Source organism: Monodelphis domestica, chromosome 1, assembly GCF_027887165.1.
Source record: "Monodelphis domestica isolate mMonDom1 chromosome 1, mMonDom1.pri, whole genome shotgun sequence".
Taxonomy (NCBI): Eukaryota; Metazoa; Chordata; class Mammalia; order Didelphimorphia; family Didelphidae; genus Monodelphis; species Monodelphis domestica.
Window position 1 is genome coordinate 114,838,076 of NC_077227.1, and position 12,327 is coordinate 114,850,402.

The 12,327-nt window shown below is 49.2% G+C and overlaps 1 protein-coding gene and 1 long non-coding RNA gene across 2 annotated transcripts in view; one reads left to right on the forward strand and one right to left on the reverse strand.

Moving 5' to 3' along the window:
- Window positions 1-2,952, reverse strand: part of LOC103100832 (uncharacterized) — a 30,383-nt gene extending 27,431 nt beyond the window's left edge. Inside the window, exon 1 of the long non-coding RNA XR_460422.2 lies at window positions 2,827-2,952. This is a non-coding gene — a long non-coding RNA (uncharacterized LOC103100832). The remainder of the gene's footprint in view (window positions 1-2,826) is intronic.
- Window positions 2,953-2,981: 29 nt separating this feature from the next.
- On the forward strand, window positions 2,982-6,632 carry NPM3 (nucleophosmin/nucleoplasmin 3). The gene is made up of 6 exons (XM_056805072.1): window positions 2,982-3,113; window positions 3,475-3,560; window positions 3,934-4,053; window positions 4,289-4,382; window positions 5,866-5,978; window positions 6,142-6,632. The coding sequence occupies exons 1-5, from the start codon at window positions 2,990-2,992 to the stop codon at window positions 5,967-5,969; spliced, it is 528 nt and encodes a 175-aa protein (XP_056661050.1). The 5' UTR covers window positions 2,982-2,989; the 3' UTR covers window positions 5,970-5,978; window positions 6,142-6,632.
- Window positions 6,633-12,327: the final 5,695 nt, after the last annotated feature.

Here is a 12,327-nt window from a genome sequence, read left to right on the forward strand (position 1 = left end):
GTTTTTTTTACTATATTCAGAAATAAGTCAACAAATGTAATAAATGTAGCCACTCTGGAAGTTAACTTGTACTCGGGGAGTTTACATTCTTTGAGAGAAACAAAATAATTTCCAGGGGAGAGCACTAGTACCCCAAGGAAATCAGGATAGTTCTGTAGGATGGGATCTTCAGGGAATTAAGGAATTTCTAGAAGCTGAGGAAAATTATTTTCCAGGAATTTGGATCAGCTTGTGCAAAGAATAAGAGACTGGGTAGAATGCCTTCCAAGGGAACCGGCCTGGGTTGACTGGAGGATATTAACAAACTTGGAAAAAGGAAGGTTAGAGCCATATTGTGAAGGAATTTAGATGCCAAACAGGATTTTTTTTTTGTTCTAGAGGCTTTTAGAATTTATGTTCTAGAGGCTATTAGAAACCACTGGAACTTCTTGAGCCAGGTACATGTGATATGCTCAGACTTAAAATAATTTGGCAGCAGGGAGGATCGGTTGGGAGGAGATTAGAGGGAGACTATTAGATTTGGAGATAGATGTTCTGCTACTTAAGCTCTGCTACTTCTGTGTGACCTCGAATAAGTCATTTCTCTTGGTTTCTTCCTCTATAAAATGTTTGGACTTGGATACTTTCTAAAGTCCCTTAGGTTCTAAATCCTGTGATGCTGGTGCTCTTTTCCCCTTCACTGTGCAGTATAGAGGGAAAGAAGCAAAGTACATTGGATTTGATCTATATGTAAATGGGTGGAGCCAGAAGTTAAGACACATCTCCATCCCCCATTTTTTCATTGGGCCCAATTTTGTGTTTTGGCTCTTGGGGCTAGAAGACTTGAATAAGCATATTAGCAGCAATGATTAGTTGGTGTGGGGGATGTGCTAGAGGAATGTTGTTTTGGTGCTTCTGCCCCTCTAGGACAGTCTCCAGAATCCACCAACAAATGTTGGTGGAACGTCATGGACTAAACTTAGGTTCTAATTCTAGCTGCAAAGAGAGGAGTAAGTAGATTGGGGGGGATGGAGCTGACTAAAGACTAACAAAGGAGCTTCTAATTCTAATCTTCCAACCTCTTTCGGGCTTAAATTTTTGGTTTCATTTATTAATCCTTTGGGCATTTGTGTGGGTGAGGCAATATTTCATATATCATCTAGGGTTAGGTTAGACAAACAGAGGAAGAAGTGATCAATTCTACTAGTCTTTTGCTAGGAATATGCACACAAACTTTCCCTACTCCTCTGGAGTGTGACCCCAGCTACTTGTCTTCTAGCCACCTGGTATAGTCTGCAGTGGGAACAAGAAAGCTTGTTGGAAGTTTCTAGCTAGGCCAGGAAGGCACAGGGTTAGTGAGTTATAGGATTGAAGGTAGGGAGGTAAGCCACACAACTTAGAAACAAAGGACTGGAAGAAATGCATGACTGCCCTTTGACTCTATTGTGGATGAGGAGTGGCCATCTTACTTATACTTGTCTAGTGTCCTGGACTTATTTTCTATCATCCTGGGCACAACAAGGAAATCAATCCTACAGATGGAACACATTTTTGGATCCGGTATCACTACTACCTACATCCGAAAGAATAGCATAAGAATGGAACTAGATGTCCTGAGGTAAGATGTCATCAAAGTGGAGATGCTGATCCAATTCTGCCTAGACATGAAGCAGTGCTGAGGCTAGGTCCAATGGGTGCATGGGGTAGGGGTGGGGGGGAGTGTCCAGTGCCATAACAGTTCTAGGCCTGGTGGGAAAATTGTTGAAGAGGGGTGCTAATGAATTGTGCCTAACAATTGAAAAGTGTGGAGAGGAAGGGGAAGTTAGGAGAAGAGTGTTTCTGAGTCTCATAGCAAACAGTGGTGTGAGGGGGGGAAAGATTCCAAGAAAAGGTGTCACCTTTAGTTTCTCACTTTTCTGATGTCATCAATTAATCAAGCATATATTAAGCACCTATTAACTGATGAAGCATTAAATGCCAATCAGCACTAGACACTAAGGATACAGAATACTATAATCAGCCTAAGAGGAGCAATCTTTGTTTTGTGCTCTTGGGTTCTGGCCTGTTATATAGCACAGTGCATGGGACATCCCTTCTTTTTTGTTTTGTTTTTCAAAATAAATGCTTGGTGCCTTGCCTTTTCCCCCCACTCCATTTTCTCTGGGTCACAAGTTGTGTGCACAGTTTTTTTCCGTTTGTACACAAATGTATTGAGTTAGGTAAGAAACTCCACTTTAGAGCTTAAGACTGACTGACTGATCCGACAGTGCTGTCCAGGGTGTCAGCCTAGGAGCCAAGCATGAAAAACCGGGAAAGCTTTATCTCTAAGCATACTCACAAATAAGTATAGATCTAACACCATCCCTGCCAACCAAGGATAACCCGGGAGGGAAGTCAAGTAGCTAAGAAACCCAACCTTTTGAGCCTGGCCCTAAAATGGGAAGAAGACGGCGATCCCAGAAGCCCCTGTTCCTGGCACTAAAGAGGGTGGAGCCCCTAAACCGGCCAGGCTTATCCTAAAATAACATTTTTTTTGAGAGGCGAGGGGAGAACCACGAGACAAGGATAGGAGTTGCCATTCTCACCCCTTTCTCACAGGCGACAAGAAAAATCTGTGCTTGGTCCAGGGTTTGCAAACCGAGGGCCTGCTGTGGGTATATTTTTCTTTGGAAGGAAACGATTCCTACGGTTTGGCCCCAGGTCTTGACATGGTCTAGAGCAGAGAGGAAGAGAAGTATTGGGGGACAGTTTGTATTTATAGCTCTTGGTCTGAAGGAGTAATCGAGGCTCTAAAACCTCAGGCCTCACGGGGTGGGGGTGGGAGAGACTTGAGGAGCCTCGGCTTACCTCGCCCAACTCCCGGACGGAGCTGGTTTGTGTTAGGGTCTGCTAACGTCCACCTTCCTCAGGCTCGGGCGGATGCTGCCCCTTTAAGAGGCGCGGCCGGAACCGGCGACCGTCCCTTGCTTTGTGCGTGCTGGGGGTGGAGTTTGTAGACGGTCCCTGCAGCATGGCCGCCGCCGAAAACTCCCTGGCGTTTCAGGCACAGGAAAGCCGGGCCCGGACTGGGGGCAGCATGAAGGCCTTGAGCCTGCGGGGCCTGGGCCCTGTCACCATGGACAGCTTCTTCTTCGGTACCTGAGCGGGCAGGGGGAGAGGGTGCCACAGCCATTCCTCTGAGGGCGGGATGGGCGTAGGAAGAAAGACAGCTGGTGCTAACGATCTCGGGGTCCGAAGCGACCCCCGGCTCTCTGCCCTCCCCCAGCAGTGCAGGGCCGGGAGTAGAGGGCTTGCTCCCTAGATATTCCAGGTGGGAGGATGGGGGTGGGGGGAAATAGGAACTGCACGTGGAGGGGGCGGAGCCGGGAGGGGGGGGATGACCTGAGTAGCCACGTGGGAGGGAGGGGGTGAGACCGGGCGTGGAAGGAGCTCTTCCAGGGATATCCCAATCCCCCTATCACCCGCTTCCATTCCCCACTGCACCCACCTTCCCAGGTTGTGAGCTGTCCGAGCAGGCTAGGTCCTACACCTTCAAGGTAGAGGAGGAGGACGACACGGAACATGTGCTGGCATTGACCATGGTGAGGGGATCCACCTGTCATTTGTAGGCTTCCCTCCCTCCCCCCCACCTTGTGTGTGCATCCAGCCAGGACTTGGGAGAGAGATGCCCTATCCATGTCTCTATCCATTGTCCAGAGAATGGCATCCCCCTACAAGGCTAGGGCTGCAGACACCATGGACTCCCAGACTAACCAACTCCTGGGGAGAGTGCAAAGCTACTTCTAGGAAGCCTTCCGTAACTAACCCTCTTCACTGGGTACGTGGCCTAGTGACTGAGGGTGAGGGGGGCCATTCCAGCCAATGTCATCAGCTCACAGGAGCCAGGGGCCTCTCCCTTCCAGGGGTGCCTCGGTGGCTGGGAGGTCTCAGTTCTGTTTGTCGTCTCTGCCCCAGCTCAGCCTCACCGAAGATGCCAAGGAGGAGTGCAATGTGGTGGAGGTGGTGGCCCGGAACTATGACAATGAGGAGATTGCCATCCCGGTGGCCAACCTGAAACTGTCCTGCCAGCCCATGGTGAGAGGAGCCCCTCACCTTTTTTCCTTCACCCCAGTTAGGGAGGGTCAGAACTTAGCCTGGAGGCTGAGGCTTTGTTTTCATATTTACCCCTTTATGTGAAACTTTAGGTCAAAAGACCCTAAGGACTCCCTTCTAGCTCTAGATCTATGATCCTTTGGCTCATCTGTAGGGTTTGAACCAGGAATATAAACCCTTACTTAACTTGAATTGTCTCCCTTCTCTACTCCCCCAGCTCAGCCTAGGAGACTTCCCACTTCAGCCTCCAGTGACCTTCCGACTGAAGTCCGGCTCAGGGCCTGTGCATGTCACCGGGAGGCACCAGATTGGTGAGGGGATTGTGGGGATAGCAGACTATCCTCTTCCTGAAGCATCCTGTCTTTTACCTTAACCTTTGATGATCATCTTCCCCCTTGTCTTTGGCTCTAAGGACCAAACTCCCTAATGCCATCCAAGACTCTACAATCAGGCATCTTCGTCTTGACTCTTTTTCCAATCCAATTAGACAAACTCCCTAATTGCCCCCCATATGGCAGACCTGGGCCTTGATCTACCTTATTCTCTTTTATTGTATGCCCTTCTCCCACTCCCCCTACACCCATCATTGGACTATCCTGCCTATCCTAGCCAGTTTACCCTTCTTTCTTCTGGTACATAAGCCATTCAATGGTGATACTACCATCAGGAAACAGTTCTTTTTTTTTTTTAACAATATTTTATTCGATCATTTCAAAACATTATTCATTGGAGACAAAGATCATTTTCTTTTCCTCCCCCCCCCCCCATAGCCGACCCACAATTCCACTGGGTTTCACATGTGTTCTTGATTCGAACCCATTTCCATGTTGTTGGTATTTGCATTAGGGTGTTCATTCAGAGTCTCTCCTCAGTCATATCCCCTCCACCCCTGTAGTCAAGCAGTTGCTTTTCCTCGGTGTTTTTACTCCCACATTTTGTCCTCTGCTTGTGGATAGTGTTTTTCTCCTAGATCCCTGCAGATTGTTCAGGGACATTGCATTGACACTAATGGAGAATGTTTTCCTGGTTCTGCTCCTCTCACTCTGCATCACTTCCTGGAGGTTGTTCCAGTCTCCATGGAATTCCTCCACTTTATTATTCCTTTGAGCACAATAGTATTCCATCACCAACATATACCACAATTTGTTCAGCCATTCCCCAATTGAAGGGATCCCCTCATTTTCCAATTTTTTTTGCCACCACAAAGAGCGCAGCTATGAATATTCTTGTACAAGTCTTTTTCCTTATTATCTCTTTGGGGTACAAACCCAGCAGTGCTATGGCTGGATCAAAGGGTAGACATTCTTTTATTGCCCTTTGGGCATAGTTCCAAATTGCCCTCCAGAATGGCTGGATCAGTTCACAACTCCACCAGCAATGAATTAATGTCCCCACTTTGCCACATCCCCTCCAGCATTCATTACTTTCCATAGCTGTCATGTTAGCCAATCTGCTAGGTGTGAGGTGATACCTCAGAGTTGTTCTGATTTGCATCTCTCTGATTATAAGAGATGTAGAACACTTTTTCATGTACTTATTAATAGTTTTGATTTCTTTATCTGAAAACTGCCTGTTCATGTCAGGAAACAGTTCTATAAGCATTCTTTGCTTGGCTCCTCTGTGGGTGCTCTTATCCCAGCCAGGCCATAAACTTCCCAAGGACCAAGAGATTGTGTCTCTGACAGGGATGTCCTGGGGATCCCCTGCTTCTAGTACATCTCCCCTCAGGGTGCTTAAGATATTGGAGCAGGCCTTCTCCCCTTCCATGATGCTAATGGTCTGTCTGCTCACCAGTGTCGATGGAAGGCAGTGAATTCTCAGAAGAGGATGAGAGTGAAGACCGCAATCCTGAACTGCTGCCCATTCTGCCTGCCAAGAAGCGTCAGGGAAGGTTATAACTGGCCAGGGTGAGTGGGAAGGGATCCCCATGATATTCCAGGATGTCTCTGGGGGTACAGTGGGGAATTAGAGAAGAGATCCTTTCTCCAGTCCCCTAGTCCAAGGGGTGAGATGATGGGACTGTTCCGGGCTAAGTCTCTGACCTGTCCTTGTCCCTTCTTGTCTTTTCAGGTCCACAGTTCTCTCCTTCCTACTCACTATGGCCCTGTTTCTCCAGGATGTTTGGAAAGTGTTTGGTTTGTTTTTTTTTTTAATGGTTTTCTTGAATTTTCATCTGCAAGAGAATAGGGACTGAAGCTGGTCTTAGAGACAAAAAGGAAGGACCCTGAGGGTGCTCATTCCCACCCCACCACCAAACCACCACCCTGAGGCCCCAGGGTTTGGGGTGGGAAGTTGTTCTAGCACAAATCTTACATCCTCCTTCCCAGATCTCTTTGCTCCAGGCTTTTCTTGCCCTCCTCTAAGGAGAAAGCTGAGATTAGAAGAGGGTGGGGCCAGATAAAGTAGAAGAACAAAGATTTTCCCTTCCTTGGCCTTGTCTCCTTGGTGGGGCAGATGGACTGTGAAATGATTTTATTCATAAATTTAATTCAGTATTTCTAGACACTTTTTTACATTTTTGGAAGAAGTTGAAAATAAAGTGACTTTTTTTTTTCCTCCCAGATTCATCTGTTTATCCTCCTGGCAAGGAGTGGGAAGAGTGTGTATCAATCAGGGTTTTAGCTTGGGAAGTCCGTGGGGAGTAGAGTTCCTGGTGGAACCACCAGGTGGCAGTCTGGCCCCGTGGAGGGGAAGGAGGGCAGAACTGGGGAGGAGGAGGAGACTTTGTGAGGATTGGAGGTGCTGCCTCCAGGGGGAGTCCTCAAAATTCAGTCCCCTCTTTCACCCCTTCCACCTGTGGCTTGGTTGGGATACACTATGTGGAGAGAAGACTGAGCTGCTGGCTAACTGAACCCAAAGTGGCCATTTGCAAATGGCGGGTACTTCCTAAGACACCAACATCCCTGAGTCACTCTGGTGGCCCCTCCAGACTCACACTCCATTCCCAGCCTCTGATTGATCCAGAAGGGGAGGGCCAGACCCTGGGAAGTTATCATCCTCCAAACATGGGTCCGGGCCTCTGTCAGTACTGGGCTGAAGTGCCCTGGGGAGCGGGGTGTCGCTAATGGACTGATGGAAGAGGAATACCCTTCTCTAGGACTGGGGCACTGGCTGGGCCCTTAGACTGGGCCCCAGGTGTTGTCCAGTGGCAAGGGTGGGGAGTAATGTTGCCCTGGGGGCTCTCCCAGACACAAGGAGAAAACCCCAAACTTCACAAAGGGCTGAGTTAGCCATGTAGCTCCTCTATCCTGCCCCCCACTCCCCGAGAAAGTGGCTGAGTTAGCCATGTAGCTCCTCTATCCTGCCCCCCACTCCCCGAGAAAGTTTCGAGGCTTCTCTGGACCACCTTAAGAAACCTGATTCAGGGCCAGATGGAGAGGGAGGGGGTAGCATCCCAGATTGGGTGACTGGGTAACCAGAGTCCACCCCAACCCCCCCCCCCCACCTGGCATATGGGGGTAGGGTGCTACAGGAGGGAGATTAACTTACAGGTGCTCAGAAGGGACTACCACCACCATCACTCTCCCAAGAGTTGTGATGCTGGAAAAACTTCGACCAGAATGATGTCATCAGTGTGTATGGCCTAAACATTGAGTGATTGTCTGTCCCTCCCTTCCCTTTGGTCTCTGCTTAGTCCCAAGGCTCAGGATGGCTGGGAGGTGGTGTATATGTTACCAGCTCTTGGGGGGAGCAGCTCAGGGCCACCAGAAGGACAAAGAGAAGCTGGATTCTGGAAATGACTTTCCTCTTTCAACTTTCAGGGAGATGAAGTGGTTCCTTTAGAGTGACTCTAGTTGGGTGGGGGGGCAAGATCTTCTGACATTCCTTTTCCCAGAATGCTCCCCACCTCCCCAACACCATTTTAACATTTTCTGTCTGCAGTAGGTGGTACAATAGTGTGTCAAACCTGTTGTCAGGAAGAACCAGATTCAAATCTGGCCAGACACTTCTTTGCAAACCACTTAACCTCTATGTGCCTCAGGGTCTTCATCTATAAAATTGAAGTAATGATTGCAGTTGCCCCTAGGGTTATTGTGAAGATAAAATATTCCTTAAGTGTTTTGTGAATCTAAAAGGACCATGTAAGTGCTAGCTGTTATTGTATTAGATTCCTCCAAGAAGGCAGAAGCTGGGAGCAGCTAGGGGGAGGAGAGGGCCAAGAGAAGAAGCATCCTGGAACCTTCTCCTGAGTCCCAGAGAGAAGGGGCCGGTCAGAGAAAAGATTATGCCACTTCCTGGGAGACTGGTACTGGCAGCTTTCTGGATCCCCCTAAAGAAAGTAAGGGTCATGGGCTCCATCTGGATTGGTCCCCCTCTCCCTAAAGCAAATTTTTATAATAATAAACTCATCCACACATAAGACCTCCTCCCATGAGAAAAGTTCTCTCTCCTCTAAATTGGTGGGCATGTGAATGCTTCCCCAAGGAACTGATTGGAGGGGGGATAGAATCCCCACCCCAAAGGTGTGAGTCTGAGACTCTCCTTCCCCAACCTCCTTTGTATACCATTTGAGCTAGCCAACTAGCATATAATAATTTATTGTGTATCAGGCACCCTGTGAAGCACTGGCTAGGTTACCAAAAATGGCCACCCTCGAGGAGTTCACACTCTACTGGGGGGAATAATGTGCAAAAAAGTACACTTAAGATACATAAAAGGGAAGGTATGGGGGGGGGGGGGGACAGGGAAGCAGCCTGGGGAAAGCATTTAAGCAAGGAAATTAGGAGATGAGGAGGGAGAGCATTCCAGACTCAGAGCAATTAGCTCCCCTGGACTAGGAATTTTCTGAAAACAGGTATGGCTCCCCACCCTCCTCACTAACGCCCCCCCCCCCCATGGCCAAGTGAGGGTGGAGGGAAATATATTGGGGAAACCCACCAACTTCAGACTTCCTGGAGCCCAATACCACCTGGTGGGCAAAGCTAGAAAATTACTGAGCTAGAGAAATTAGCCCTCCCACCCTCACCCCCACCCCAGATGCCCATTCTTCTGCCCTCCTTGGTCTCAGGTGGCAAAGACTGTGAGGGGGTCAGCCCTAAAGGCAGAAATATTGAGGGTCCCCTACATTATATGTGAGGCACCATCCCAAGGGGTCATTTCCAAAGCTGAGAGTGTTCTACCCAAGCCTCCCCAGGAGGACATGGAAAGTCTATCTTTGCATCTCTAAGACAACCTGGCCCTCAGCCTTGCACACAGTAGGCACTTACTGTGCTTTCTCTGAACAAATGAATGAGTCTGGCATGAGGTATGTTTCTGAGGTCAGCACCTGGGAGGCATGCCTTAGAACTTAAAGACCAGGGAAGAGTCCAGTGGGACCCACTCTGGGATGCAGAGGGCGTCGGAGGAGCCTGCCCACACCCTCAGCCTCTCTGGAGCGCCCCCCAACACACATGCACACTCCATGGACTGAGCCACGGGTCTGTAGGGTCTGGGGAGACCCAGTGTTTGGGGAGAGTAATCGGGTTTGAAACCTGGCGGTAGCCTATTGTATTCATGTGGCCACGGTGGGCAGGCAGCCTGCGGCTGTTGAGAATGTTCTTTAACTCCTGTAAGGTTATTTCACTTTCCGTCAGGGTCTTCCTTCCTTCCCGGCAGACCCTGAGGCTCCTTCGCCTCTTCCTGTCTCCCCTTCAGCTAGCTCGGGCAGGCGAGGGGGCCGACTGACCTTTGGGGCTAGAGAAAAGCCCGGCTGATTGTGATGTATGAAGAGGTGTTTGTAGACTCTTCCTATTGCAAAATGGAGACCTCCTTACAATGAATTTGTTGATATTTGGAGACTGGAGAGGCCGTTTTGAAGATTCATGGCCTGTGTGTGTTGGTAAATATTTGGTAGCCAGAGCCGGGTCTTATCTGTCTTCAGCCCCCCTCCCTCCGTGGCCAGCCCAGGGTTGAGTACACAGAAGGCTCAATAAATAAAGGCTCGGGCTTGGAGCTCTTTAAAGAGTTTGTAAAGCGAGTGGCAAAAGGGCTTTGGCGCATTTGTAGAAGAAGTGTCTAAAGGTGCATGTTTAGAAAGCGTGTCTAAAGGGCTGTGTTGGGAGTGTTTGTTGTTTGTGCCTAAATGGATGTGTTTAAAGTTGTGTGTCCCCAGAGGTGTGTGTGTGTGTGTGTGTGTGTGTTTTGGTGTAGAATGTGTGTGTTCTTAAAGTGTGTTTGTAAGGGGGAGGGCCGCCTCTGAGGGGCTGAGGCTGTCAGTCAGGGATCAGGCTGACAGGAGTTCCTACTATCTGGGGCCGGGAGCTCGGATTGCTGATTCGAGGAAACAAAATAGCAATTGTAATTACGGGGCTTTGATAAGATAAAGGAGCGAGCGGGAGCTGGAGAGAGCCCGGAGGAATCCTTACAGGAAATTAGCATCTGTCAGTCATGGGGAGGGGGAGGGCGACGGACCACAAGCTCAGAGGCAGGCGCAGGTACCTACTCTGACTGCCTGGCTCCTCATCCCCCAGCCCTCCGTCCCAAGTCCCCTGGGTGACTCTCCCTTTCTCCCACTGTGGTCTGCACTAGGGGTTCGGGGTCACACTCATCCCCTGATCAACCGGATGGAAGCTACTGATCTTTCTCAGGACTTGGGGGTGGGAGTAGGAAGGGAAGGAGACCGAAGGCTAAACTCTCACCAGCCAGCCCAGGTAGGGTCATCTTGATCTATAGTTAGTTGGGGGGGGGGGGGTTAGGAAATTGCAAAGAACCAAGGTCTATGGGGTGAATTCCCTAGATACGTGCAGATTTGGGGGGTGAGATAAAGAAGGGTCAGGGAAGGAACTCCATCTACCATAACAACACCCTGGTCCTAGTGTCAGAGTAGCCCACCCCATCCTGGCTCAGGAATCCACTAGAGAGCCCTGGGTGGGTTTTTAGTTCCCTGAAAGTTCTCAATTGGGGGATGGCATTCATCCCCATAGAATGCCTTCACTAAGCATTCCCATAAAGGGGGAGGAGAGGCTAGGTTTGGGAGTCAATATGTTAGCAGCTGGCCAAGTTTGTGGACCTGGGACTATGTTTCCTTCAGACCTCAGTATTACCATTCATAAAGTGGGTATAATCCAGGATTTCGTTGTGGGAAGGCAAAGAGCTGATCTGGGTTCTCTTCTGGGTTTGGAGATTTGAATAAAGAGGGAAACTCCTTTGGAGAGAGCTAGGCTGGGCATTTAGGCTATGACTTCACTGGGACTTCCACCTGAATTTGGGTGGGATTGCACTGCCTCAAAAGAATAGATGATGGCTGACCCATCCATATCTATCTCTATACCTATTCATCTTCCAAGGCCCCCTGGGTAGAGACCTCAAAGTGGGCCATCTAGGGCAAGATACACCTAGCACTATCCTAGGACTGCTTCTGGCTCCCCTTCAAACCATTTCAGGACCCCTAGGGCTTGATATCCCAGTTCTCTTTGCAAGTACCTCTGACCTGGGAAGCCCTTGCCTTCATCAGTACTTCAAGAGGTCTTGGAAGACATGTTCATTCAGCCCCATACCTGCTGAAGAAGGAGCTTCCTCTAAGCCAAGACCCACCTGGAGGGCAGGGGGAGAAGGGTCAAGTTGGGAAGTAAAGGATGGTTGTGCTTTAGAGATCTGGGGAAAAGTTCCAGACAGTTCTTTCTTGGGACAAAGGCTGAGCACTGACCCCTTGGTCCTAGGGCTGGCAGGACAGGAGTAACTTTCTCACCTCTGCTCTCAGAGATCCACCTAGAGCCCAGAGGAACTGTGCTATCTCTTAGCTCTGACCTCAGTGGGGCTAGTTTTTGGAAGTAAAGTCATGAATTGTGGGGATCCCCAGAAAAAGAGAGGAGTAACCTGGCCCAGGGCTCTGTCTTATATCTGCTGTAGAGAGGGCGCTCTTTCCTTCCCTAGGGACTGGGGGACAGACAACCCTGAGCTTCTGGGCTTCTTAGTTTCCAGATAGGAGCAGTGAGGAGTGTTGAGGATAGGGAGTGGGGGTAGGGGTAGGGAGGGAATTTTGTTCTCCTCACGAACAAACACGAGTAATAAATTTATACACAAACTTAAATCGGGGCAAGGAATCAAAACACTAAAAGACCTACTGATTCCATAACCTTGTAAAAGTCGCTCTCCGTCTGAGCCTCAGTTTCCCCTGGCTGACTGAAAGTTCTTCAAAGCTCTACAAACAAATATGTGAGGTAGCTTGCCCAAGGTCATACACAGGGATCCTTAAGTGACAGACTAGAACCCAGGTCTCCAGATAGCCAAGGCACCCTTTGCAACAATGTGGTCTCTCTCTGATAAACAAACTTACAG

What these genes read in the sequence shown, in the direction of transcription:
- NPM3 (XM_056805072.1), top strand. Translation starts at nt 2,990, where the DNA reads ATGGCCGCCGCCGAAAACTCCCTGGCGTTTCAGGCACAGGAAAGCCGG. An exon ending in ATGTGCTGGCATTGACCATG is followed by an intron (nt 3,561 to 3,933) that starts GTGAGGGGATCC and finishes TCTCTGCCCCAG; the next exon opens with CTCAGCCTCACCGAAGATGC. An exon ending in AACTGTCCTGCCAGCCCATG is followed by an intron (nt 4,054 to 4,288) that starts GTGAGAGGAGCC and finishes CTACTCCCCCAG; the next exon opens with CTCAGCCTAGGAGACTTCCC.